The sequence below is a fragment of the Penicillium samsonianum genome (genome assembly GCF_028829775.1).
Source record: "Penicillium samsonianum strain IBT 33392 chromosome Unknown utg000003l_segment0_segment0, whole genome shotgun sequence".
Lineage (NCBI taxonomy): Eukaryota > Fungi > Ascomycota > Eurotiomycetes > Eurotiales > Aspergillaceae > Penicillium > Penicillium samsonianum.
In genome coordinates this window covers 3,416,180-3,440,463 of record NW_026643261.1, presented here as the reverse complement: position 1 = coordinate 3,440,463, position 24,284 = coordinate 3,416,180, and the positions used below count along the sequence as shown (strand labels likewise).

At 49.8% G+C, this 24,284-nt stretch overlaps 9 protein-coding genes across 9 annotated transcripts; 4 read left to right on the top strand and 5 right to left on the bottom strand.

The window, feature by feature from the left end:
• Window positions 1-9: 9 nt before the first annotated feature.
• Window positions 10-1,891, bottom strand: N7471_004907 (crossover junction endonuclease MUS81; the record flags this gene model as incomplete). The annotated part of the gene is made up of 3 exons (XM_057277626.1): window positions 10-1,520; window positions 1,579-1,748; window positions 1,800-1,891. The coding sequence occupies 3 exons, from the start codon at window positions 1,889-1,891 to the stop codon at window positions 10-12; spliced, it is 1,773 nt and encodes a 590-aa protein (XP_057137236.1).
• A 568-nt stretch (window positions 1,892-2,459) lies between these two features.
• N7471_004906 (DUF3292 domain-containing protein) lies at window positions 2,460-4,769 on the top strand (the record flags this gene model as incomplete). The annotated part of the gene is made up of 6 exons (XM_057277625.1): window positions 2,460-2,798; window positions 2,868-3,077; window positions 3,137-3,648; window positions 3,708-3,935; window positions 3,984-3,997; window positions 4,087-4,769. The coding sequence occupies exons 1-6, from the start codon at window positions 2,514-2,516 to the stop codon at window positions 4,767-4,769; spliced, it is 1,932 nt and encodes a 643-aa protein (XP_057137235.1). The 5' UTR covers window positions 2,460-2,513.
• Window positions 4,770-4,971: 202 nt separating this feature from the next.
• Window positions 4,972-5,504, bottom strand: N7471_004905 (uncharacterized protein; the record flags this gene model as incomplete). Its single annotated transcript, XM_057277624.1, has 3 exons — window positions 4,972-4,977; window positions 5,091-5,276; window positions 5,310-5,504. 3 exons carry the CDS (start codon window positions 5,502-5,504, stop codon window positions 4,972-4,974), a joined length of 387 nt encoding a protein of 128 aa, XP_057137234.1.
• Window positions 5,505-5,795: 291 nt separating this feature from the next.
• Window positions 5,796-6,746, bottom strand: N7471_004904 (SDR family oxidoreductase; the record flags this gene model as incomplete). The annotated part of the gene is made up of 1 exon (XM_057277623.1): window positions 5,796-6,746. The coding sequence occupies one exon, from the start codon at window positions 6,744-6,746 to the stop codon at window positions 5,796-5,798; it is 951 nt and encodes a 316-aa protein (XP_057137233.1).
• A 693-nt stretch (window positions 6,747-7,439) lies between these two features.
• On the top strand, window positions 7,440-9,595 carry N7471_004903 (putative C6 transcription factor; the record flags this gene model as incomplete). Its single annotated transcript, XM_057277622.1, has 4 exons — window positions 7,440-7,545; window positions 7,597-7,729; window positions 7,810-8,888; window positions 8,955-9,595. 4 exons carry the CDS (start codon window positions 7,440-7,442, stop codon window positions 9,593-9,595), a joined length of 1,959 nt encoding a protein of 652 aa, XP_057137232.1.
• A 448-nt stretch (window positions 9,596-10,043) lies between these two features.
• N7471_004902 (uncharacterized protein) lies at window positions 10,044-10,845 on the top strand (the record flags this gene model as incomplete). The annotated part of the gene is made up of 3 exons (XM_057277621.1): window positions 10,044-10,123; window positions 10,331-10,467; window positions 10,547-10,845. The coding sequence occupies 3 exons, from the start codon at window positions 10,044-10,046 to the stop codon at window positions 10,843-10,845; spliced, it is 516 nt and encodes a 171-aa protein (XP_057137231.1).
• Window positions 10,846-11,486: 641 nt separating this feature from the next.
• N7471_004901 (ChAPs family protein) lies at window positions 11,487-14,237 on the bottom strand. The gene is made up of 7 exons (XM_057277620.1): window positions 14,107-14,237; window positions 13,851-13,980; window positions 13,645-13,769; window positions 13,312-13,592; window positions 12,327-13,258; window positions 11,896-12,270; window positions 11,487-11,838 (listed from the first exon to the last, which is right to left on the bottom strand). The coding sequence occupies exons 1-7, from the start codon at window positions 14,127-14,129 to the stop codon at window positions 11,671-11,673; spliced, it is 2,034 nt and encodes a 677-aa protein (XP_057137230.1). The 5' UTR covers window positions 14,130-14,237; the 3' UTR covers window positions 11,487-11,670.
• A 276-nt stretch (window positions 14,238-14,513) lies between these two features.
• Window positions 14,514-20,676, top strand: hir3 (putative transcriptional corepressor of histone genes (Hir3); the record flags this gene model as incomplete). The annotated part of the gene is made up of 4 exons (XM_057277619.1): window positions 14,514-18,763; window positions 18,828-19,050; window positions 19,103-19,258; window positions 19,312-20,676. The coding sequence occupies 4 exons, from the start codon at window positions 14,514-14,516 to the stop codon at window positions 20,674-20,676; spliced, it is 5,994 nt and encodes a 1,997-aa protein (XP_057137229.1).
• A 378-nt stretch (window positions 20,677-21,054) lies between these two features.
• N7471_004899 (uncharacterized protein) lies at window positions 21,055-23,763 on the bottom strand (the record flags this gene model as incomplete). The annotated part of the gene is made up of 7 exons (XM_057277618.1): window positions 21,055-21,374; window positions 21,433-21,493; window positions 21,546-22,070; window positions 22,127-22,254; window positions 22,302-23,078; window positions 23,143-23,353; window positions 23,413-23,763. 7 exons carry the CDS (start codon window positions 23,761-23,763, stop codon window positions 21,055-21,057), a joined length of 2,373 nt encoding a protein of 790 aa, XP_057137228.1.
• Window positions 23,764-24,284: the final 521 nt, after the last annotated feature.

Below are 24,284 nucleotides of genomic sequence, written 5' to 3'. Positions count from 1 at the left end.
GGGACCTTTTTAATACAAATTCACCTCCCCCCAAACTTCCGCAATCCGCTTGCTGAGATCTTTAGCAATTTTCTTCCGCCCTACAACTTCTGACATCCGAGTCGCTATCATAGTCTCTCGCTCCTTAGGCTCCAGAGCCATGTACGCATCCACCAAATGCCGTGGGGTTGGCCAGATCTGTTGGATTTCAAGGGCTTTTTCGCCCGTCACGCCACGGGTACACATAAGCATCTTAAGAAACACATCACGAAGAGTAAGAACGTCGGACTTGGAAGTGAGTGCGGAGAACGTCACGAATGAAACACCGTACGTAATGGACGGATCTTGGGAGCGGAGATTATCGAGGATGGTGAGGTAGGAGTCAGTGGACAGACGGCGGCCGGGGATGAGGCCAATTTTGGACACTGGAGATGGAGGAACCGTGCTACGGTTGATACTGCTATCAGTGTCTCCGATGGAGGGCGCATCATCTTCGACCCCGTACATCTTCCGCAGGAGCAAAGTCATGCGCGCTAGGTACCGGATTGACTCATCTAGATGTTTCGTCTTTTTGATAAAGTATTGATTAAGAACCTGTGTCGAGGCAATGGCCGACGCAACCATCTCCTGGTATTGCGCTGCACTCCCGCTAGTCGAGTCAGGATGCGTGACTGCGAACTCTTCGATCAGGTAGATGACGTTCTTGATGCCGGAGCGACGGAGCCGGAACTTTTGTTCGTGGAAACGCCCGTCTTTAATAGACCCGATCAGATCATCCAGACGCTTTCGCTCAACGATCCAGTCCAGCATCACTTCGTCGCCTTCTTCGCCGTGCCTTGGGAGGAAATTTGGGTCGTGGCATTTGGCTACCCACATTGCGTCACCGACTTCCAGGGCGCGTACTTGCGGCGTAATTCCTTGCTTCATCAGTTCGCCGGAGATGTAGTCGCGGTCGGTGGAGGTGCGGACTTCTCGGGTGTCTAATACGAGCTGGATGGTGAAGCTCTTGGGCGGGAAGAAGATGGGCTCGATGTTGGCTATGTCGTGCTCGGATAAATTTTCTTGGGCGTCTGCCGATGGCTCGTCATCTTGTTCAAGTGAGTCAAGTTCGGCTGTCAATGCCCCTTGCTGTGACTCAGTTGTTGAAGTAGCTTGGGAACCAGACGTGGCGGTTTGAGCAGCGCCAGGTAATGTCTTTTGGAGACGCTTGGCTACCTCCCAGCCTTCTTCGGAAAGAAGATATTTCCGAAGTGGACGTCCATGTTCATAGACTAGGTCTTTCTGGATGAGAGTTTTCATTGAATTCCACGCGGTGTAGAACTTGGTCGGGTCCGGGGGTGCCGTGAATGAACTGTCGCAGTATGGCTGAGCCACCTCGATCAGGTGAGCCTTCGTCATCCCCTGGGATGCATTCTCATCTTGGGTTCCCAAGCCCAACATCAGTGCATATGGACCAGATCGTAATGTAGGTACATACGGCTTGGCTTTCCGAGGCTTTTTCGCCGGTTGATCGACATCACCTTCAGATGTTCTCTTTCCACCTATTTGACCTAGTTGAGCGTCCTGTTTCGGTGCCAAGGTGCAATTGATACCACAAACCTTTGTCAGGCGGTTCCGGCATTGGAAGCCCATTTTCTTGACAGTGGGCCTTTAATTTATCAGTCAAGCGGTCACACAATTTAGGTCCTAGTCCATTCAATTGTTGTGCTTGAGACGGATGTTGGAATTCTAACGGACAGGCTTTCATTGACTCATAAGCCTTCTTGTACCTGCAAGATGTCAGATATAGTCTTTCCCGAAAGGCGCCAAGATATACGTACACGGTCACACCTTTGCTGTTTCGTTCTCGAGCTTGATCCAGCCATTCTTTGATCCACCCCAGGAGTAGGGGGTTTGCACACTCCTCGCTCATGGCGAGTCGAGTGTCCAGCGATGGAGTGGCAGATTAGTATAGCGAATTATCATCAAGACGAGTCTCGCCGGTTGGACGCGAGTGATGTTGCCTTTTTGGGAACGCGACTGGCACGTGCTGATAAAGAAAAGATAAGAAAGATAAGAAAGATAGGTCCTTGGGGCTTCCAAGGTTCCGTAGAACTGCTCTTAACTCACATTATACTTCGTTTGCAGATTTACAAAAGGCTAAGTTGATATAATTTACTAGCATTTATCATTTTTAATTCATGCGGCAGTTGGAATTAGCATTGGATAACCCCCAGGTCTAATGGGACTATTGCAGCCTTTGTAGTTCACCCAACAATAGAGTCAGATCTCTATTCTTTTTTTACAGGTCAAACCTTTCTATTCTTACAGTTCCAAGGTTTGTTCTATGCAATTTGTTACTAAAACAATCCAATTTGCTTCTAAGCTTGTTTGTTGTGTTGATTGCCACCGGATACCCTGATTCGAAGGAAGATGACGTCGACAATCCACACAAACTACAGGTACAAGACAGGACAGCCTCTCTCAATGTGGTTGACCTCGGAACAACAGACCCCTCATGAAAATATCGGGAATTCTACAACTATCTCACACCCATGTCTGCGACCCACAGACGGGCGATGCCACCCGCTTCGGTCGACGGTACTACAATTAAGGCCGACAACAATCTCACTAAGGACCTTGAATTCCCAGAGGGACCAACTGAGAGCCATGTGTTGTCTCAAGTGGAACAAGATGAAAAAGGCCTCTCACAAAAAGCTGGCGACACAGCGGAAATTACCAATATCGGATGGGGTGAATCTCCAGATGCCATCGGGGAACCTTTAGTGGCAGGAATATCCAATGAGGATTTGTGGATGCTCATTAGACGATTTGACAAGGTATGTACTGAGCATTTCACAGGAATATGTACGCGAAGTTGGAGTTGACCTTGTCATTTTGCATTTCAGCAAGTCTATCGAGTCAAAGCAGTTCCCGATGCTCCCGTGCAGAGACTAGATCTCACGAGAAAAGACGACGATGAATTCTCGCCGGATAAACTCCGGGCTACACTTGAACGTTTTTACACCACCGTTATTGTTGGCTTGACCAATTGTATCAAACATATTGCTCGACTACGGTCATGGAAGGAGCCGCGACGAACCGCTGCCTTTTGCACGGCATGTCTCCGTTCCAGAGAAATATATAATATATTTGTACCATTACTGATTTGATGCAGATCTACGTTTTATCATGGCTCCTCGATATACTCGTTCCAACTATGCTGCTCACCCTACTTGCCCTGGTGGTCTATCCACCATGTCGATCACTCATGTTCCCTCCCGCTCCAATTTCTCTTGTCAACAAAGATACGGGTGGTGTACAAAAGCCAAAGGCGGGAATCCTTGGATCTGATAACAGTATTACTGGGGCCCCCGAGAAATTCAAGGGCGAGGCAGCCGAGCAAGAGGCCAGTAATCTTGTTGCAAGTGTTGCCAGTGTGGCCGTGGGAAGCGCAGTCGGGAAGCATGATCAAGGGGTCCCTGATGATGCACCCTTGGAAGACGATGTGCCAGACGCGATGGATATGGTTGCCAATACTGCCGATGCGCAAAGCGCTGCTAATGGAAAGGTGCCAAGCGACTCCCATGACAAAACACGACAGCCTATGAGGCAGAGCGTGATGGACGCTGCGAACGTTTCTATGCAGGTGGTAGGCGACATTACAGATACCTATGAGAAGCTGGGCAAGTGAGTAAAGAGATTGTCGTTCTCTTGCCCATAGCTTGGAGTTAAATTTATTTATCTAGTGCTCTATCCGCAACGGCCCCGTTTCCTCAACTGAGTCCTCGTCTGCGCCTGGTGGCTGTGTTGGGTCCAGCATTCCTGGTCTCAATGCTGGCATCTTGCTACTTTTTCATGAAGCTCACTACACTTTCGATCGGGCTCGCCTTCTTTGGAGACCCTGTCATCAGACGAGGGGTTGTATATCTGAATCGCCGCGTCCCGGGGTGGCAGAAGCTTATTGAGTTGCAAAAGTATGTCTTCAAGCCATACATGTACTCATAATACTGACCCTGAAATAGTTTCCTCCTACAAGGTATTCCAACAAATGCTCAGCTGGCCATTACTCTTCTCCGCATCGGCGAGGCTAATGCGTCACCACTTCCACCCCCCCAACCTCACAAGACAAAGTGCCCTCGCGGCCAGCTTCTTTAAATCAGGAGGAACTAACACTAGGTGCTACTGACGAGGAAATTAAACAAGCTGCACTGGTTAAGCCTGACGACCACGTCCAGGAGGTCCAAGCTTCACCAGAGAAGAGCCACAAAAGGACATTGGGGTCTAGCATTCTGGGCTTCTTTCGGGGAACCACGGCTAGTGGTGTCGAGAGCAAAAGAGGGGTCGATCGCTTGCGAGCAGCAACCGGTTCCCGCCATGCCAAGAATCGTGTCGGCATCCTACGTGACAGAGGGAAGAGGATAACGCCTGGTGGACCTGTGGCATTTGACGCCCGATGCAAAGGCAAGCGGGGCACCGTGATTATTGACTCAACCAAGGAGCCTCCACTGCTGTATTTCACGACCGATACACCGCAGAATGGAGACGGACAGTTGGAGAATCGCAAGGTTGGATCAGTTTTGTTCACCATGCCGGTGACTGATATCCAGGAGATGCGAAAGTTAGGCGGTATGGGATGGAAGGGGAAATTGGTTGTTGGTTGGGCTCTTGGTAGTAAGGAGGTGGTTGATGGTTTACTCATCACTGGCAAGAAGCCAGGGCAGTCATATCAACTCACTGCAATGGGGACGAGGAACCAATTGTTTAATCGGCTTATTGCCATCGATGGACAGGTTTGGGCGAGCTGTTGATTCGAATTGCAGGATGCGTGCTAAGAGAATCGCAGGTTTGGAAATGATATCCCTGATCTGATGTTTTGCTTTATGTGCCGGTGGCATATGTACAGTCCGTTTGTTCCATTAAACAACGATGTATCAAGAGATATGAGACCATGAATTTCGTTACAAAAATCACTAACGACGGATGTCTTCCCCGTTGTGATATGGCATAAATTCACACCTGTAGCCGAGAAGAGCATGTAGACTAAAACATCCCATCCTATTCAAAAGCAACAAGTCCACATTAGTATATGTAGTTTTCATTGTTGAACAGTTATCCAGGACAGAACTTACGTCTTCCAGCTCCGCGTCTAAGATAGTTTCCACCATTTTACCAATGGCCGCTCCGCGCTCTTCTTTGGTCAAACAGCCAATCTTAACGAGCTCCGTCAAGGCCTCTCCAACCCAGTTCTGGCAATTCCAGTCTCGGTCGCTATTGCTGTTGCGCACTGACGTGCAAGCACATGCAAGAATGATCTTCTACTTGGTGACAGAGTCCGGCGCCGTACATACAGGAATCCAAGCTATTGGCGGCTCTGACATGGGGTTCTCGGTGTCCTTTTGAAATTTAAAGAAAGGATGTGCGCCGACAGCATGAAGCCAATCGTATTGGCCCTCGAAGTAGAGGGCGTGCAGCGCTGTGTGTCGGTATTTGGAGAAGTCTACTGGCACGCCTTTGTAGACGAGAAGGGATATTTGTGTTGGCATTTTGGAGTTGCTTATTATTCTGAGTGAGAGAATATAGAATATCTCACCCAAGTCGCTTTTCCCATGAACAACCCAAGAGTTGAAGGGGGGTGGGTTCAGGAAAAGCGGGCGGTGCCCAGGTGGTGACCTGGCTGACAACTTGTCTCGACTGGCACCCTTGGACAACCCTGGTTTATATCAAAAACCAAACTAAGCCTTCTTTGTCTCTTTTTGTAACAGATAAAATACCAAAGAGTTGAGAAACCAGCTAATAAATGATACCATTAGAAATTTTTAAAATCTATATAATAATTATTGTGTCAATGACTGTTTATAATCCCGCACGGTCTGCTCAAAAGACTCATCGCGTTTGAACCCCAAGGAGATGGCTTGAGTGTTATCAAACTGCGTCGGCCATGACTTTAGAATTGGGACCAGCGCAGAGTCCTCCTTCTCTGTGAGAAGAGCCAGTTTATCTGCACCGCCCACTGCTTCCAACGCATCCATCATGCCTTGGACTGTGACACAGATTCCAGGCACATTAATCTGACGAATATGCGGGGGAACAGAGTCCGCAGGAAGATGGAGAGTGAGAAGGAGATTTTCCACAAGGATCTTGGGCGAGCATAACCATGACTTGAACTCTCGGTCTTCAATGGGAATCACACATTTCTTGCCGTCAAGGGGCTCCCGGATCATGCCGGAGAGGAAGGACGAAGCTGCAGCAGTAGGTGCACCCGGTCGGACGGAGATGGTAGGGAACCGCAGGGTGAAGCCAGTAATAAACTTGCGGCGAGTGTATTCGTTCACCAGCGTTTCGCACACGATCTTCTCGGCGCCGTAGGAGGACTCTGGAGTCGGGATCACGTTGTCGGTCACAATCTCTGGCAACGGTTGGCCGTATACGGCCTGACTGGACGAATAAATAACCCGCACTCCCGGACAGGTGTGTCGGAGTGCATCGAGCAGGTTGCGGGTTGCATCAATGTTGACGCTCATGCCCAGATCGAAGTTGGCTTCGGAGCCGGACGACATGATGCCGTGAAAGGCATAGACGGCGTCCAAGGAAGAATCCACAATATCCTTGGCTCCTGTCAGGAGATCGGCCTTGATTGCCGTTGCGGACTGGGGATAGCGAACGCCCGCGGGAATTGGGGGTTGATGTATATCGGTCAATGTGACGCGATAGGCTGGGTCATTCAACAGCTCCTTCGCAAGCAATTGGCCGATGAAACCGGCAGCGCCAGTGATGAGGATATGCATTTTCTTGAGAATAGTGCAATAAACAAGGAATATGGAAGGGAAATGTAGTTCAATATGTAAGTTTGGCTTTCTCTCCGCATTCGCATCAAGTCCGAGGCGATCTTTAGGTGGTCCTCCGCACCGGACTTGGGCCGGCACAGCGGTTTCTAAGTGGATCTGCTGTGGAACTGCTGTGCACGAATCGCCTTGGAGTTTGGTCTTTCAGGGCCCTCTTTTGTTCCAGGGTCTCTCAATTGAGGTCTCTTGAATCCTGGGGAATGCCACGATTGTTCACGGGTACTGTGAGTGACCTGTCAGTTAAAGTCAAAGACATAGGCTATACTAGACCGTATTCATAGAGGATAGTTATTCAATTGTCCAAAACTACCAAAGCCGTCATCTTGAAAACCCAACGACATTTCAATGCTGTATAGAATAATGTCAAGGTGTGGATTTCGGGGAAGTCGAGTCCGCGGGGGTCCAAGTCACACAACTTGTTTTTGTTTCTCTTCCTTTCTCTTCATAGTACTACCTCGATTATCCATAACATCCCTCTTGAAATATACCTACAATTTACTCTAGCTCGTCGTTGTACTCGTGTCAGCTCGCTTTACTCCGACGCTGCCCCCCACTCCGGAGAAGATTTCGCCCCCTAACCTGCATGCCGGAGTATCACCGACTCTTCCCACTATTCTCCCCAGACTAGCACACATCATGGATACCAGTACTCCACTGAAGCGGTCTCCTGATGACGCTGGGCTGGAGTCGCCCCGAGAGAACAAGACACGTTCTGTCCCCAAGATCTCCAAAGCTCGTGCATGTGAGTTCTTCCCCACATCATCTCCGATACCCCCAAATTAACGTAGAGCAGGCGCAGAATGCAAGCGCCATAAGATTCGCTGTGAGTTTCGATCAGGAGAGTCAACTTGTACAAAATGTACTCGCAGCGGTATCAAGTGCGTCGTAAACGACTTTTCACAGAAATTCGTTGATGATGATGGGATGTACGTGTGACCCCGCCCCGGCCCTTTGATGAGATTTGGAGCTATCAGGGGGCTGCGCTAATCTAATGGCTCTGGTATAGATGGAAATCACAGGCCAATGCGACTATGCACCAGCTGCAGGCGGCTGTTTCGCATCTATTGCGACAGGGTGGACTTCCTGAGCTCTCAACCTATGCTCCCGGGGACACTCTCAATGGCCCCAGTCCTGCCGAGTCATATCATGGCCACCATCCCTCCGTCGATCGGTCGCAGACACAAACCAGTCACCAGGAGGGATTGGGAGTCGTGATGGATGTTACTCGAGAGCCGTCGCCGGAGCAGGATCTCCAAGACCCAGACTTGGTCCCTGCTCCTATGCGCAGTCTATACGAGGTCACTAAATTACGGAACCTGAGAAACAATCATGTCGAGGCACCGAAACAGACCTTGCTAGAGGAAGATTTTATTTCACGACGATTGATCTCTCTGCACGAAGCGGAGGAATTATTCGCATACTTCAGTCGCACTATGAACCAGCTACTGTGGGGGGGAATAATTCTTGTACACCGCGATTTAACGTCCGTCCGTCGCGCATCGACGCTTCTTTCTGCTGCGGTTTTGACTGTCGCGGCACTCCATATTCCGAACCGCACCGAAACCTTGAACCGGTGCTACAGCGAGTATGTATCGCTCGTATCCAACATGGCTCTCACGCGGGCCCACACTTTGGATGATATCCGAGGCCTCTGCGTGGGGGCATTCTGGCTATCAGAGTTGAGTTGGAAGTTGTCCGGGCATGCGGTACGAATCGCGACCGAGATGGGCCTCCATCAAAGTTATCAGCGCCTGACCCGTGGACACACGGATCAGTATGAACGCGCCCAGCTGTGGTATCTGCTTTATGTGTGCGACCATCACTTCAGTATTGCTTATGGGCGGCCACCTGTCATCCACGAGGATGTGGTGATTCGCAACTATGAGACCTTCCTCGCGCTGCCGATGATCGTCCCCGGAGACATTCGACTTTTAGCTCAAGTTGCTCTCTTTATGATTTTGACCGAGGCATATCGAATGTTTGGTAGCGACACTGAACAAGCATTGACCGAGGAGGATTTTGGACAGTTGCGCGTATACAATGTGGCAGTAGACCAATGGCGACTTCTTTGGCAGCCTCGATCTGGTGAGTGATTTCTCGATTTAATTCTCTGCAACTCTCGGTTCTAACATACCTTGGAATGCATTACAGCCGATAGCGCCTATGTGCGGACTTATCCATCCAAAGGGGTGGTTCTGCACTACCATTTCGCAAAGTTCCAGCTGAACTCCCTTTCTCTTCGTGCGCTCTCACCACACAACACACCTGTCTTCTCTATGGACCGCAAGGAATCGGCCAACATCGCAATCTCCTCGGCGATGGCATGTCTCAATATGGTTCTCGAAGAGCCTGATATTCGGGATGCGATTGTCGGCGTTCCGATCTTTACCCACACTATGGTTACATTCTCCGCCGTTTTCCTACTCAAGGTCGCAATCAATTGGAACACAGCTTACCTTAGCATCAACCCTCGCCAAGTGCGACGACTAGTTGAGCGTGTGATCGAATTGATGAATTGTGTCTCTGCAGGCGAGCGACATCTTACTCGACATATCGCACGTGGATTGGGCAAGATGCTCGAGCGCTTTGACGCTTGGGAGGCTGCTTGGCAATTCCAAGGAAGCAATGATACTGCGGTGGAAGGCCGCGAGGTCCCTGGGGGAGCCAACGCCATGGCCCAGGGGTTCCCTCCACCAGATCTGATCTATGGCATGGTCGGCACATACGGATTTGGTCTTGATGAAAATCTGCTAGATCCGAGCATGGCCGATTTTGACTTTCTAACACAATGACCATAAATATCCCCAAAGAAAGGCTTGAATCGACCCAAACCTGGGATATCAAGAATATTAAGGATACCAAGGAGATCAAGAGCTGAAACATTTGGATACCACGCTAGATCACGGAATGTAAATAGCTCCCTTGGTGACACGCACAGTTCTGTCATGGACCACGCACCTGGACTCCACCCGGAGTGTAAGCTATCACCCGTGGACCTTAACCTTAGGAACCCTAAGGTCTGGTCACTCCCATGTCGTCACCGTCACCTCCCGCTTATGCCCTTGAGTTCCCCCCCCTTCCCTCTTAGAGCTACGCCTGCTTTCCTCTATAAATCCCGTCCTCCCCCTAGACTCGGGACTTTTGCCAATCCAGAACCTTCTCTCTCCCTTTCTCCCATAATTTCACCCTTCCCTACCGTCTATCCTTAGTTAATTCTCACCAACCCCCCAATTATTTACTATGACTACCCGCAAGAGAAAGCAAGAGGCCGAGGAGGAGCTCCAGGCCCTTCCTAGCGATGTGAGCGAAGAGGAGGAAGAGTGAGTTGTTCCATCCCGTTATAAATTCTCCCTTTCTTCCCATTCTTGCGCCAATGTCCTGCGCATCATTCCACTGCACTTCTGCAGGCCTGTACTAGCTTCACATCCATCACGACATGATCTCGAGACCGCTGTGAATTGAAACATATCGCGCGAAACATCTCAAACACAATTGATCCTTGCTAACGCGATCGTGCGGTGAATTAGATATGAAGACTCCGAGCCCGATGTAGAGGAACTAAGCGATGAGGGCGAACAGGAGGAGGTGGAGGGAGAGTCGGAGTCTGAGGAAGACGAGGAAGAAGAAGAAGCAGCACAGCCCAAAGAAGAAGTCAAAGACGAAGGTACGTTCTACCCTTAGCCTTTACGGATACCCTCTTCATCTCCAAAGTTGCCCACGCTAACACACACCCCCCTCTCCAGGCGCCCCGGCAGCCAAGAAGCGGAAGACAGCGCCCGTTGTTGTCGACGATGACGAGGGTGTCGTGGCCGGGAACGGCGCAAAGGGCGAAAAGGACGAGGATGAGCCTGCCGAGGAAGAAGGCGAAGAAGAAGGCGAAGAAGAAGGCGAAGAAGAAGGCGAAGAAGAAGGCGAGGAAGAGAGTGCCACTGATACCGCCAAAGAGAGTGGTCCTGCTGCCGCTGCAGCTCAGGCTAAGGGTGGTGTTGTTCCTAAGGAGTCAGATCTGCCTGAGATTGAAGCGGCTGAGGAAGAAAAGTGATTTTGCGATCGAGAATTTGGTTTCTTCGAGGCAAGAATTTTATGCTGAACTAAAATGGAATTTGCCCTTGGGTGAGTGATCGGATTGCTTTGCTGTGATAACCTCCTGTATGCAATCAGAGGTGCTATGAAAGTAGAGTGCTGCGGTTTGGAAGTACGCTCTGACAAGAATAGTCGGCCGCTTATGCGGCCACTGTCCTTGAGAACCCAAGACTTTAATTGTCTGATGTATTTCAATGTTGGACCAAGATGGTATTAGGGATGTTATACTATGCAAGAACCCTTTGAAGTGCTTTTTAGGTGTATAAGAAGGCGGTAAAAAGCATACTTTGTGCAGACGACTTTTCTATGTATAACGTTTGATATAGTTATAGATCTAGGGATATCAAACTAGTTCATGTAAGTAGCCAATCCTCGTTGTGTTCTCGGGGACTTGGAGATGACGTGCATAGAAATCGCCGCTGAAGCTCATCTACTGGCTGAGTTCTATGTTTCTCTCCACTACAGTGGGTTCCGATGCATATACTAGCGTTGGGCAGTGATTAGAGGTAGAAGTCGAGGAAATGGATACAAACCCAAATCTACTACTCCATATGAGATCCACTTATTATGTTGAACGGGGGCACACGACCAGATAGGGAACATAGAAAATATATACCATCTAAGAAAACTACCTAATACTCGGACCAAGAGAAAGTGCAAAAAAAAGAGGTGTCATCAAGGATGGTCATTAGCCCTGCCTGCGCCCCGCTTTCTATCTTGATATCCAGGGGAAGAGATAAAACTGTCTTCCAACTCAGTTTGTGTCTGATCATCGCTAACATATTCAAGTGTCGCTACCGCTGCTGCGGAAGGTGGCACATAGTTGACAGTATTGGTGTGTGAGGTCGAGGACGGCTTGAGGCAGGTTTGTCGCTTGAACAATGCTGCGGACCTTGACAGCACCCTCGTCCTCAATGAGCTTGCGAACCAGGAACAAGAGCTCGGGGGAAAACTGATGGTTTGTTAGTTATAATGGTCAAAATAATATTAGCCAGAGAAAAGAGCATACCTCGGAGTACCAGCGATATTGCCAGGCGATGAGGCGGATCAACGCGCCGAGCATGCCTCTGGTGTCATTTCGTTGTTCGTACAACTTCAACACTCCGCGCATAGCCTTGGGTGAGAACCGAGTGGCTAGACAGCTCTGGTATGCCTCAATGCTCTCGTCGAAATGGTGCAGCCGCTGCGCAAGCTCACCAAGAATTTCCCACTCGGTAGCAGACTTCTTGTATTCCATGGCTTGTTGACGGAACTGGGCCATTTCAGTCCGCCAGATGGTGTAGATGCGCAAATCCTCATAAAGTACCATAAACAAGTTATCTAGCCACCTTTCACACAGTCGCTTGTTTCGGAATTGCGTGTATGAGGCGTGAGATGGGTCGGGCTTGACACAAACAGTTAGCATATATAAAATACATCCCTGAGGGGTGTGCAACATACATCTTCCTTGCCAGACTTGACCACTTCTGATGCTACTGTTTGCTCCGGTCGCTCGAGGGGGCTTTCAAGGTGGCTGTCTCCCACATCTCCATTGGCAGTTTCTCCCGAAGACGGCTCGGTCGGGTCAGGGCCAGCCACAGAGCCAGAGTCATCTCCGTTGCCGTTGGTCTCCGCCCCCACTGATGTAGCGGGCTTAGGAACATGCTGCCTCTCAACACGGTATTCTTCTTCCATCACAAAAACTTGGCTGCGAGCCTTGAGTAGCTGATCCCATCCAATGGCAGCAGCGATTTTTGTCAGAAGATTGTAAGCCTTCAAGAAAGTACCTTGGTAACTAGCAGCATGGATCTTTCGAAGCGAAGGGTGAACATAGTCGTGAGGGTCTCCCTGCTTTGGCTGGCCTTCGTCTATCTCATCGAGAATGCTTTCAGCAAGAATTGGGAGCATGATGCGTGACGGTTGTGGCATGCGAGGGGTATCTTTGTCTTGATAGGTGAACATGGGGCAAGAGTTGAGAGTCAGAAGCGCCAGGTCCCAGCGTTCCATACTGACATATACCTCTGCGAGGCGAGCCCATGTACTGAACTCGCTGGGTGCTGCAGTAACTGCACGCTTAGCGCACTCAAGTGCCATCTCGCTTTCGCCTTTGCTTTGACAGAAACTAGCCTGGCAATCAAGCAGAGCATAGTCCATTGGAACATCTTGTAAGGCGTCGTACATGAGGCGTACCGCTTGTACCTCCTCGTCTGCCATAATCTGTACACGAGCCAGGAGGGACGAAACCTCCACATCCTTTGTGCGGAGCTTCTCAAACAAGTTGATTCCAGAGGTATAGCGGCCAGTCGTGTGGATGTATTTGAGGATGCCGGATGTGAGGTGATTGCTCACAGTGTTAGGGACTTGGGTTTCGGGGTCAGAGCTGAGTTGACGTCCTAAAAGGTTGTTAGTCAGAGACACAACAGGCAAATTGATTCGAGATTCATACCCAAGAAGAAAAGCTTCTCGGCAGCATCCAAGAACTTGTGCTCCATCTCTGTGTTTGTCACGGGGTTGAATCGTCGGACTCCAACAATCCGCTTGACGGAATCGCCGCTTCCATCGTCCGCATAGAGATAAGCCCTCAGAACTGCGCAAAGGAAGGTCTCAAGCCAAAGAGCCTCAGTAGCAACTCGCTTATCACCCCGCTCATCAATGCAGTAGCTCTCCAAGCTTCCGGGAATTTTAACTTCGACACGCATATCGAGATGCGAGAATGCATTGTAGCAACTGTATAGATATCAGCATGTGAATTAAACACTGTACCAAAATAGATTCTAACCAGTAGATCCCCGACACCACTTTATGCGTCTTGTCGAGGGGAGAGAATGTGAGGGTATTAACATAGGCGGCTAAGCTAGCGGACGAGGAGGCATCGATTCCGGTGACATGATGATAAAGTCCGGTCTGCGATAGATAGAAAATCAACCAATTGTTCACACATGGGGAATTGTATCATGGAAGGAAAGCTGGTATCTTATATCTTACCTGGCGAGTCGAATTGGCCTTAGGCTGCTTCACCAAATAGACCAGGTCTGGAGGGCCTAGTTCTCGCAAGCTCTGCAAGGACTCCGTTCGCGCATCGACCGCAACATAGATATCCTCCTCTTCATGGATCCTAAATTATGCCCTCAATGTCAGTCACAACTCCTGTAATTGTCATAGGGGCAGCTCTTGATAATGTCGAACAATGGCCATGCATACGCAACCCGGGGAACACGTAAACGGGGACATGAGCACATACTCAGGGACAGCGGGCGCGACCATGGCGCCTGCACAAGCGCGATGGAATCAAAGATGAGGGTATCTTAATTAATGAATTGTGCGTGAATCGTAAGACGTTTCAGGGGTTGCGCTGAGGGGAAAAGTGAAGAGTGATCTAAGAATACTCCATCTGTTAGTTACTCTCCCCCAAGAAAAGGGTTCCAGGCAATAAGGCACACAGGCACACAGGCACCCAGGCACCCAGGCATACAGGCCTCAAACACTTTCCCCGATTGGTGCAACGCGTGATAACGTGTCTGCCCGCGATAACCAATTGATTTGCTCATTATTGTTGCCCGCATCTAGGGTCTCGGTATCTTGCCCGATGCTGTCGCCTGATTTCTCTTTTCCATCTAATATTTGAGGGACCCACGTGGGGCTCACACCATGTCGAGCTGGGTCGCATTGAATGTTGAGCCCGATGAGGCCGTCGAAGAGGAAGTTGACGACACCAAGGAGCTTCAGATCGAGGAAGCTTTGAAGCTTTACCACAGTGCCTTGAAGCTGCATTCACAGGGGCCAGAGCATTATTCCCAGGCTGCTGAGGCCTATGAAGCTCTTCTCAATTCGGAGATCTTCAAATACCCAGAGTCTATCTCCGATTTCAAAAGGGGTGCATTCGACGATGCGCACGATGAAATTGCTACAGAATCAATCGCCGAGTTCAACGTGAACGACTCTACCTCTAGTCTATTCCAAACGCTCTATCTGTCCTATAAAAACCACGGCAAATTTGTCCTCGATTCAGTACAAGACTACATACGAACAGCGCCACAGACTCCCGAATCCGAGCAGGAAACACAAAGGAAGTTGACGGAGGCATCCAGGAAAGCTCTAGGATCTTTCGGAGATGCCTTAGAACGAGACGACTCAGATCTCAACCTCTGGAGGCAAAGCGCAAGACTCAGCAGTTCCTTAAACAGCTACCGCTTGTCTCGGTATTGCTTGGAAAGTGTGCTAGCAGACGATGACAACCGCTTGGAACTACGGTCAGAGCAGCTTGGCCTAGAGGAGATATTTGCGGAGCAGCGCCTGCGAAGCACGCTGCAGTCCCTCTTTGACAAGTTATCTGCCTCGCAAATCCCTGTACAGAGGCCAAAGAAAGCTTTATTGAAATACCTCAAACAGCATGAGGATCCATACCCGAACCTGCCCGCCCTTCCCGCCGATTTGAGCTGCCTGGATCCGTCAAAGGGCCCTCTTGCCCTGCACGCTTCCCGTCGAGAGATAAGCCCCGCTGACCCAACCTGGGAGTCAGTTGGGAAGGCGCTTCTCCAAGCTCTTGACGGTGAAGATGATGACTCGCTCGCTGTTGTTCCCACTCGGTCTATCGGCATTATCTTACCAGCCAGAAGCTCCCAAGCTCCCACTACACCCATCGCAAATGCAGAGGACACGGAAATGGCCATTGATACCGAGGGGCGCGGAAACAAGGGTGGTAACGAGGTTGCCGACGTGATGATTGAGACAACTGAAAATGATGGCAAGCCTGAAGAAAGTTCACCTCAGCCAACGAAAGAGCCCTCTGAGCCAGGTGAGGAACAATCATTCATCGATCAAAGTGCTGAAAAGCAATTGATGGAGTCGTTAGAACGTCAATCGACGCAGCCGCAAGATCAACAGGCCGAACAAGATGGGACTCACGCAGAAGTTGACACGAACTCTGCAGTGGACATTCGCAAAAGATCGTCTGCATCAGCTGCGAACGAAGAACCAGAGGGCGGTCGCATGAAAAGCAGACGGACTAGAGCCCGAGAGTCAAATGCCGACACTCTAGCACCACCTGAAGAAGTTGCATTCGATCAAGACAAGTACTATGAAGACCGTCTTGAGGTTTTTGTCAATGCCGATGATTGGATGTTCAGCACTGTCGACTCTCTCTTCTCGAAGGTCGGTATTGATGCACTCGGTAGCATTGGAAGTCTGAGAGAAAAGTGCTCTGGGAATGACTCAACCGATACACCCCAAGATCTTGAGACGCGCTTGTTTCAGGATTTCCGAGGTCTCATCAAGACATGGGACGACGAAAAGTCTCGACTGATGCAGCAGAAAGATGATTTATCTCCGCTGAAGGACATCCGTGGCACAAGCAAGTCCGGATTGGCTGTTTTCCTTGAGCACTCAAGAAAAGGGACTCGGAAGTCAGTTATCGAAGAAGAGCTTCCTTCTGGGGAGCAACTTTATCATTTTTCCAATGCCATCAACTCTGACTGGCTACATCCCCATGAAATTTCGTTCGAATGGCTAAAGTGTCTTCTCATGCCGGATTTCGGCCAAGAATCTTCAAATTGGTCGACAGCAAAGTCGACTTACGCCGGTTTTCTGTGGTCAAAGGACCTAAAGAAAACAGTGGTAGACCTTTTAGTTCAGGAGGATGAATTTACCTACCAGGTGTGCAGCGAACTGATCGCCAATCTTGAAGCTCGAATTCTTGGCTCAAGCAATGGAGCTCCATTTGAATATAAGGCTAAAGACTTCTTCGAACTTGAGATGATACAAACTATCTACGAACTTCATTTGGATGTTTTTGCTTCGGTTGAGAGTCTTGGCAGTGAGACAGCCCAGGAGACAAGACTCGCACAGCGTGATCGGTTGGCTCGATGGGGTATGCTAGCCCGGTCATCCATAGATCATTTTGTCAACCACAGCCCATCCGGCGAATCCCAATCAAACCTCACTCTGCGCCATTTGTGGGCGTCGGCATTCCATATCAATCTTGCCGGGGACGCACAGCGAGAACATATCCTGCTCTGTCTTCAAGACCTGAAGCAAATACTTCAGTCCCTTGGAAACCCAAGTGTCAATCTCATAAATAATGCTACGATGTCAGAATTGTCCGCTGCTGTGATAGACCAGGAGGTCTTGAAGCTCAAGTGCATGGACTTTTTCGCCAAGGTATTCAACTCAGACTCAGAGGATCCCGTGACTCTCATTGAAGCAATAGAGCCAATTCTTGAACCCTCGTCGATTGAGTATGCTGAAATGCCAACGGAGAATGACATGAATCACCCTACCTCACATCTCGCTGAAATGGCTGCCTTCCTCGATAGAGGAGATGCTACATTGCGACTATTCCTCTGGCGCCGACTCCAGGAGGCATACCAAGCCATTGACTACCCGCCTAAAGTTGTCTCTTGCTATTTACGGAGCATCGAAGTGGTAATGGCAGAACTCGAGGCAGCGAAACACAGCGAAGAAACCAGCCAACATCGTCAAGTAGCTCTGTTGGGCTGGCTCAAAGCCCTCGATGGCATTGTGGCCAAAGCTATAGTGCTTATCCTTGAAGATTCGGAACAAGCATTCGACTGTTTCGACATGGAGCATTTACAAACCTCAATGTCTGCTGTAGCCCGCCTCGTGAGGCTGTTGCACAGCTTTATTCTTTACGAGGACTCGGTGCGTGTAGGCCAGATTTCTGGTCGCGACTTCCGAGGCTCATTGGCGAAATCGCTGGAAAATATGAAAGAAAGAATGCGAGAGCTATATGTTCGCTGCTGGATCTTGCAATACACCCTCTTCATGGAAGCGATTGCCCAGAACAAGGAGCTTTTCGATGATCCACTTGAAGACCGCATTCATTTCCTTCGTTCGGTCCACAATGCATTGGGCGTTCGATCGATGTGCAGATATTCGCAAAAGAGGTTCTTGAAGCTTCTGAAAGCGGAGCTCTTTGGTCTTGAAACCAAGGGAGATTATGAATTCGATGTGTGCCAAATACTTCTCGATCTCCACGGTATCAAATTCTCTGCATTCGATGGGACTGTGGATCATGGATGCCCTCCCGAGAAATTAGATCGCCCTACAGCGATCATGATGATCGACTTTGTTCTGCAACAAGCAAACAAAATGAATATGAAGGACCTGTCCAAGTCCGAATTGAAGACTACCATTGAAAAGATGCAGCAAGCGATTGGCCCCGCTAAGGCCTCTTCGCAGACACCTCAGTTGACTTTCAATCGTCGCCTTGTGAATGCATATCTTAAAGCCCCACTCAACCCATCCAATCTTCTCCGTGCTGTTCAGGGAATTACAGAGCTTTCGACGACAATAGTTCCCACTGAGAATGCGAAGATCGCTTCGAAGGGGTGGTTCTTCCTTCTTGGCCATGCCGCACTCACCAAGTTCCGATCCCAGAAGCGCCTCAGCCCTGGTCCAACAAGCGAGCTTGATGACGCCATCGGGTTCTTTAGACAAGACTTGGATCATGGAACAGGGAGATGGGAAACCTGGTATAGGCTCGCCCAAACTTATGACTCGAAGCTTGACGAAGACATTACATGGACAGCTGATAAGATCAATAACAACCGGTCGGACCTAGCAGCATTGCAGCGAAATGCTATTCATTGCTATGCCATGGCTGTTTCAACAGCAATGAGGACTGCAGAGCCAACGGCAGAGACCAGAGAAGTGATGTCAGATCTTTATTCAGACTTTGGTATCCGCTTGTACTCATCCTCTCGCGAGCCGCTATCCATGGGAGCCTTCAGTGTTGCGGACTTCCCTCGCCATTTCAGCAGCGAGGAGAGCCAACAAATGTACAAGGGCACGCCCTTCAAAGAAATGACGGCTTATTCAACATGGAATTTTGCTAGCAACCTTCTCAAACGGGCAGCTGTCGACAAGTCTAAGCGATGGATGTAAGTGATTTCAATGGGACTTGACAGGATTGGGACATTTGAAATAGTACTAACACATCAATAGGACTCACTACACGCTTGGCAAGTGTCTTTGGAAAATGTTCATCAGCGATGATTCTTTGAGAACGACTTCCAAAAAAGTCGAAATGCAAGAGGTGATAAATGCTGTTCTCGATGCTATTGCTGCACTTCCGCAGCGAAGAGACTCACGCTCTGATCCGATCTTTGAGCCACATTTCAAACTTTTCTCTTTTGTACACAAGCTTGTTCTTCGAGGAAACATGACAGTAAGTTGTATCTGCTCCTGACATGAAGAACTCATTCTGATAGCAACACCAGCCTGCCGAAGGAAGCAAGACCCTCCTTGCAACTCCCTGGGCCCGGAAGATCGAGCCTCCTGAGAGCATGGAGGGATGGAACCCATACATACTCGAAGTCCTTAGGAAGTACAAGAGCGCTGACAAGTCCAACTGGCATCATCGCATGGGTGTAAAGGTATATCACCCGCAGGTTGAATTTCTTTTGTCCATATTGCTTACAACGCCTAGGCTGCGCATGTCATTTACGACGAGCAGCAAAACGCAACCGCTGCCATTGCTGCCAAGCAGGAACTTTCCCAAATATTCACCAAGACACTAACGATCCAAGTCTGGCGGCCAGAATTTGAACGTCCGGGTCGACATTTCGTTTACACGACCCGCTACGTGTACTTTTTTGTTGGCCTACTTGACCAACTTGACGATCGCGCCAGCTTGGATCAACTTTTGCGCCGTGTGAGAAAGAAGCAAGGCGATTTCTTCAACCACACCAAGCTGTGGGAAGACATTTGCCTAACTTATGCAAAGATCATCCGCCGCGCAGCCAAGATCAACGAAGGTCACGAAGAAAGCGTATTCAAACCAATCGGGTGGGAAGAGTTCTCCACCAAGACAGCTCGCTTGGAAAGCCTACCTCACCTTGGACCAGAGAGCCAGGCCATCTTAGAACTACTTCGAGATGCCCTAGAGCTAAAGAAGCTCAACAACAACCTAATGAAAATCACCATGTTCGAAGACCTGATCGCCGACCTCTACGCCCGACTCTACGAGACCAACACGCCCCACCTGGTCGAACAAGCAACCGAGGAAAACAAAGAAAAGATGAAAGTCGACCACGTCCTCATGGTAGGCGACGGCCTTCCCGAGACCTCAACCCCTCCAACGTCCGTCCCAGCATCTGATGCCCCGGCACCCCGCGGCCGGACAAAGGGCATAGCCCGCCGCGACATCCAGAAACGCGCCGACACGATCGTGAACACAAAGCTGGCTCCTCGGGCCGTGGCGAGTAAAATAACAGCTACGGGCGAGACGGAACCACCTGCGACTCCGCAGGGCGTTGGGCCGACTGCTGCCGGGCCGACTTCTGCGGCTGGTGGCTCAGCAAAGCAGGCTCCTGCTGCTGGGGATGGTTCGGCTGAGCAGAGAGATGAGCATGACAGTGCTGATGAGACTGAGCTGAGCGAGAATGAGGACATGAAGCTAGGTGATGAGGGGACCTCGGCGCTTTTCCCTCATGTTACTGATGCAGAGGAAGGGGCGACCGGTGATGAGGGTGCGGAGGATGGGGATGGTGAGGATGAAGGCGAAGAAGGTGATGGGGATGGGGATGGTGAGGATGAAGGCGACGAAGGTGATGCGGATGGAGATGGAGATGGAGATGGAGATGGTGATGGTGATCGTGGTGTGACTGAGGGCGAGAGAGATGACGATGAGGAGATGCAGGATGAAGAAACAAAGTTGGAGGAAGAAGACAAAGAGGAGAAAGGTATTCTCACTGCCGATCAGTCGGTCAACGATACTGAGACTGAGCATGTCGCTGACAAGCCAGATACCGGGGAACAAGATGCCATGGATATTACCCCATCTGAGTCCTGAACAATCTGCTATACATCCCAGGAGCGGGCTTGCTTTCTTTTTTCTTTTCGGTTTATGGAGCACATGGGGTGTTCTTCCCAAGACAGGAATCTTTTTAAAACTACAAGATGGCGTTGAGAGACAGGTGGCTTGAATGGCTTACGAGCTAGCATGTACAATATTCGCAAAACTCAAATCTGGGATTGTCGATTGGGAAATGAAATATCAACAATTATTGAACAAAAGGATCGATCAGCCCCGAACGCCTTAGCCAAGGGATATCATTCCATATTACCTAAAAAAAAGTAACCCCGGGAATTAAAAGGTCTAGTATCTCAAGCAGCGTAAGAAGAATAAATCGTAACAGTCATGACGGAGTCGAGGAGGAAAGAAGACCACTTAGATCTGGTCCTCTGGGGCGAGGTCCCATTTCCGGGTACCCATCTTCCTCGTCTTCTTAGTAGGCGAGGCTCCTGGCGATGGAGGAGCAAACATGGTATCTGCAAGCTTCAATTGATCCATGCGTTGCAAGGCGTTCTCAATATCGCTCTCGCGGCCGAGATGATTGGACCGCGCGGGCGTGGCATTCTTGGGTCTATGCTTTCTTGTCGGGGATTGGTTGTGCATCTCACGCTCGAGAGCGGCGAGTTTGCGGCGAAGCTGGTCATTTTCTTGCTCGAGCTCTTCCACTCGTTCGTTCGACCCCGAATCTTCAAATACTGGAGATAGAGGTTAGTTCAAGAGTTCCTATACGTCGCTCCTTGTGGGCCAGCTTACTTTGGAATCCACGGGATACAAGCTCAACCTTCTTGTCGATGTGCTCATCATTACGACCGATCTGAAGATTATTAGCGTTTTGATCGGGCTTAAGCTCGTCCAGGGATACGAACCTGCTCATCCCATGCCCTCTGCCAGCGTCGCCTTTCTTCTTCCGTTTTCTCATCCATCTCTGCCCAGCATTCTTCTCGCACATCTTGCTCGATCATGAGACATCTTTCTTCAGCAGCTCTCAGTCTCATTTCAACATCAGACCGTGCAATCTCTTCTTCAGCTAACTTAACAGCAAGGCCGTGGCAATCGCGTGTAAGGCGTGTAATCTCAGCCGCAGCTCTTTGGAGCTCTTCGGTTGAATCAAAATTTGGCGAAGTGCAGCCACTGACTGAGCGGTGACTACCAGAAGCGACAGACAAGATAGATTCACAGACCGAGGGAACTCTAGGAACCGTAACCTCACGAGCCAATGCGGAGTAGCGCAAAATTTGGGAGGTGGCGTTGAAATCACCCAGAGGGTCAGCGGTGACGATCATGATACCCTTTTGGGGATATTGGCCTCTAGACATCTGATGAGATGATGGGAATGAATTTGAAAACAGAAGCTCGGTCAATTTGCACTGCCGGTAAGGAACGAGAGCAGTCTTTGTAGATTAGCAGCTGCCAAAAGAAGCACACCGACGATAAGTTCAAAACTCACCTTCATTCCATCCTGTATATTGCTTTGCATCTGCAGGCATTGGCCGAGGTACATCAAGCTTTCGTTGATTTTGCCGGCCTCAGCGAGTGTGGCACCAGCTGTTTTTGCCGTTCTCGCACGCTCGGAGCCTAGATTAATTAATAGCAGCCCTACTGTAAGGATACAACTTACTTACCAGCAAGATCCACAACAGTGAGGGCATTTCCAGCCCAGTTGTGTTCACCGGTTCGCTTTGAGTATGTCCGCTTCTTGACTTCCAGGGAAAAGAAGCCATGGCTTCGAGAGCTAACGCTATTCATCCCAGTGCCAGTTACCTTGCGTTCGGTTAAACCAACATCCAAAATAGCCAGTGCTTCCTCATAGCTGCTGCAAGCAATTTTTCGTAGCCCTGCAACCAGTTTTCGATCTGGTGAGCCTTCGGTAGGCTTGAAGAGCAAGGGACGTCGTCGATCCTTTTGGTTATTGCCGCGGGACATGGTTCCCTGACCCGAGACAATAGAGGGAGACAGAAGATCAAAAATTCGGTCATTGTATACCTCATACATTGACACCAAAACGACATAGTCGGCATTTGGATCCATATCCACAGTAAGGTGGCTCATATCAGGCAACCTAGGAAGGGCGCATGGACGTTCACGTATGTGACGGCGGGGGAAGTTCAAGGCAGGGGTCGGTTCCTTAAAGACATAAAGTCGAGATTTAGCTGATTTGGGCTCAAATAGATTGGAGTGGGTGTAGGGAATAGGATTAGAAAATCCCGGGGTGATCCATCCAGAGGGCTCAGTCGAGACCTGGCCAAAGCCAGCTCGAGCAGCGCCACTGGGACTGGTGATAGAAGACAAATCCACCTTACGGGGGCTTCCAGGTTGAGGTCTCGGCCTTGGGAGAGACGATCCAGGGGTGCGCGCTCGCGGGGTCGGGGATCCTTGGGGGGAGTTCAAGGTAAAAGGGGCTTCGTACCATCAAAGGAGTATTGGCACGCGAAGGGCTCATGGGTGTTTGCGCTCTCGACGTACGTCCATTTGGCTCGCCATATACAGCTTCCAAAAATGTCTGGGCGGAGAATAATTGGGCTTCAGAAGCGTCGGCGGCAGCCAGCGAGGCAAGCATTACAGGAGTAACGCTACCATCGTCGGTCTTGGCTGTCGGCTCTAGGGAGCGGAAGATAACGTCAAGCGCCATTTGGGTCATTCCTCGTTCGGTCTTGGATCCTAGAATAGTGTGGCTCTGTGTATGATCAACCCGTTAGCTTTGTTATCGCGACGCTGCAATATTCGGGAGCAGACCTTTCCGCTGCCTGTGACTCCCAAGGTAGCGACTAGCCCATCTCGGTTTTCCTTCAGCACTCCGCGTATGATAGGCTCCATCCCAGTGTCATGGAATACATCCAGTTGCGAAGCAGCCTCCTCGAAGACCTTCGTGAAACCAAACCTCTCGACAGCGCGCTTTCTCGTGTCATTTGGTGGTTGAAGGGTAATATGTGTTGATCCCGGCAAGACGATATCTGTTTCCTCCTGCGAAGCCTCTGGCGGCTCAACGTTCAAAAAACGGTCGGATTCGTTGGGTTTTTGGGCCATCGGTGGCCGTAGCCGGAGATAAACTTGGAACAGCGAGGTTTGGGGCTGTTTGGGCGGCATTTTGGGCGGCTCGTTAGTATCTAGAGAGCACGAGGGCAGGCGATGTTGAGCCTTTGAAGTTGTGGGGTGGAACACAGTCCAATGCCAAACAGCTGAGCAAATCAAACTTGGAAAGTCCAGAACGTCCACAGATCAACATCACTCTTACCACTTTGAGTTCCTGGTTACCCTGACAACAACTATATCACGTGCGACTATAATGATTATATTGGATGTATACGGGAAGAACGAATGGGACTTGAAATGCCAGATAACTTGGTTGCTCATGGCCCATATTACCCTTGTCCATTACTTGTCCTTGAACCTGAGCTCTCTGGTTTACGCTCATATTACAGAATGTACTATCAGCTTAAGATGGTGGAGCGTAGATATTGCTTTTCCATGGTCCCGAGGTATCCCCGAGCTATATGCCCATTATTACCTAGGCAGTCAACCTCTCTGATCCTTGGAGTACTTTGTACACATATGTTGGTTGATGTTGAAGTAAATTGATGTGTAACCCTATCCCATACACTTAAAAC

Excerpts from the sequence above, each read along its gene's own strand:
- N7471_004901 (XM_057277620.1), bottom strand. The coding sequence starts at position 14,129 with ATGGTCGCGCCCGCTGTCCCTGA. Across the intron at positions 13,593-13,644 it reads GTGGTGTCGGGGATCTACTG|TTGCTACAATGCATTCTCGC; the intron begins GTTAGAATCTAT and ends ATATCTATACAG. Across the intron at positions 11,839-11,895 it reads AATATCGCTGGTACTCCGAG|TTTTCCCCCGAGCTCTTGTT; the intron begins GTATGCTCTTTT and ends ACAAACCATCAG.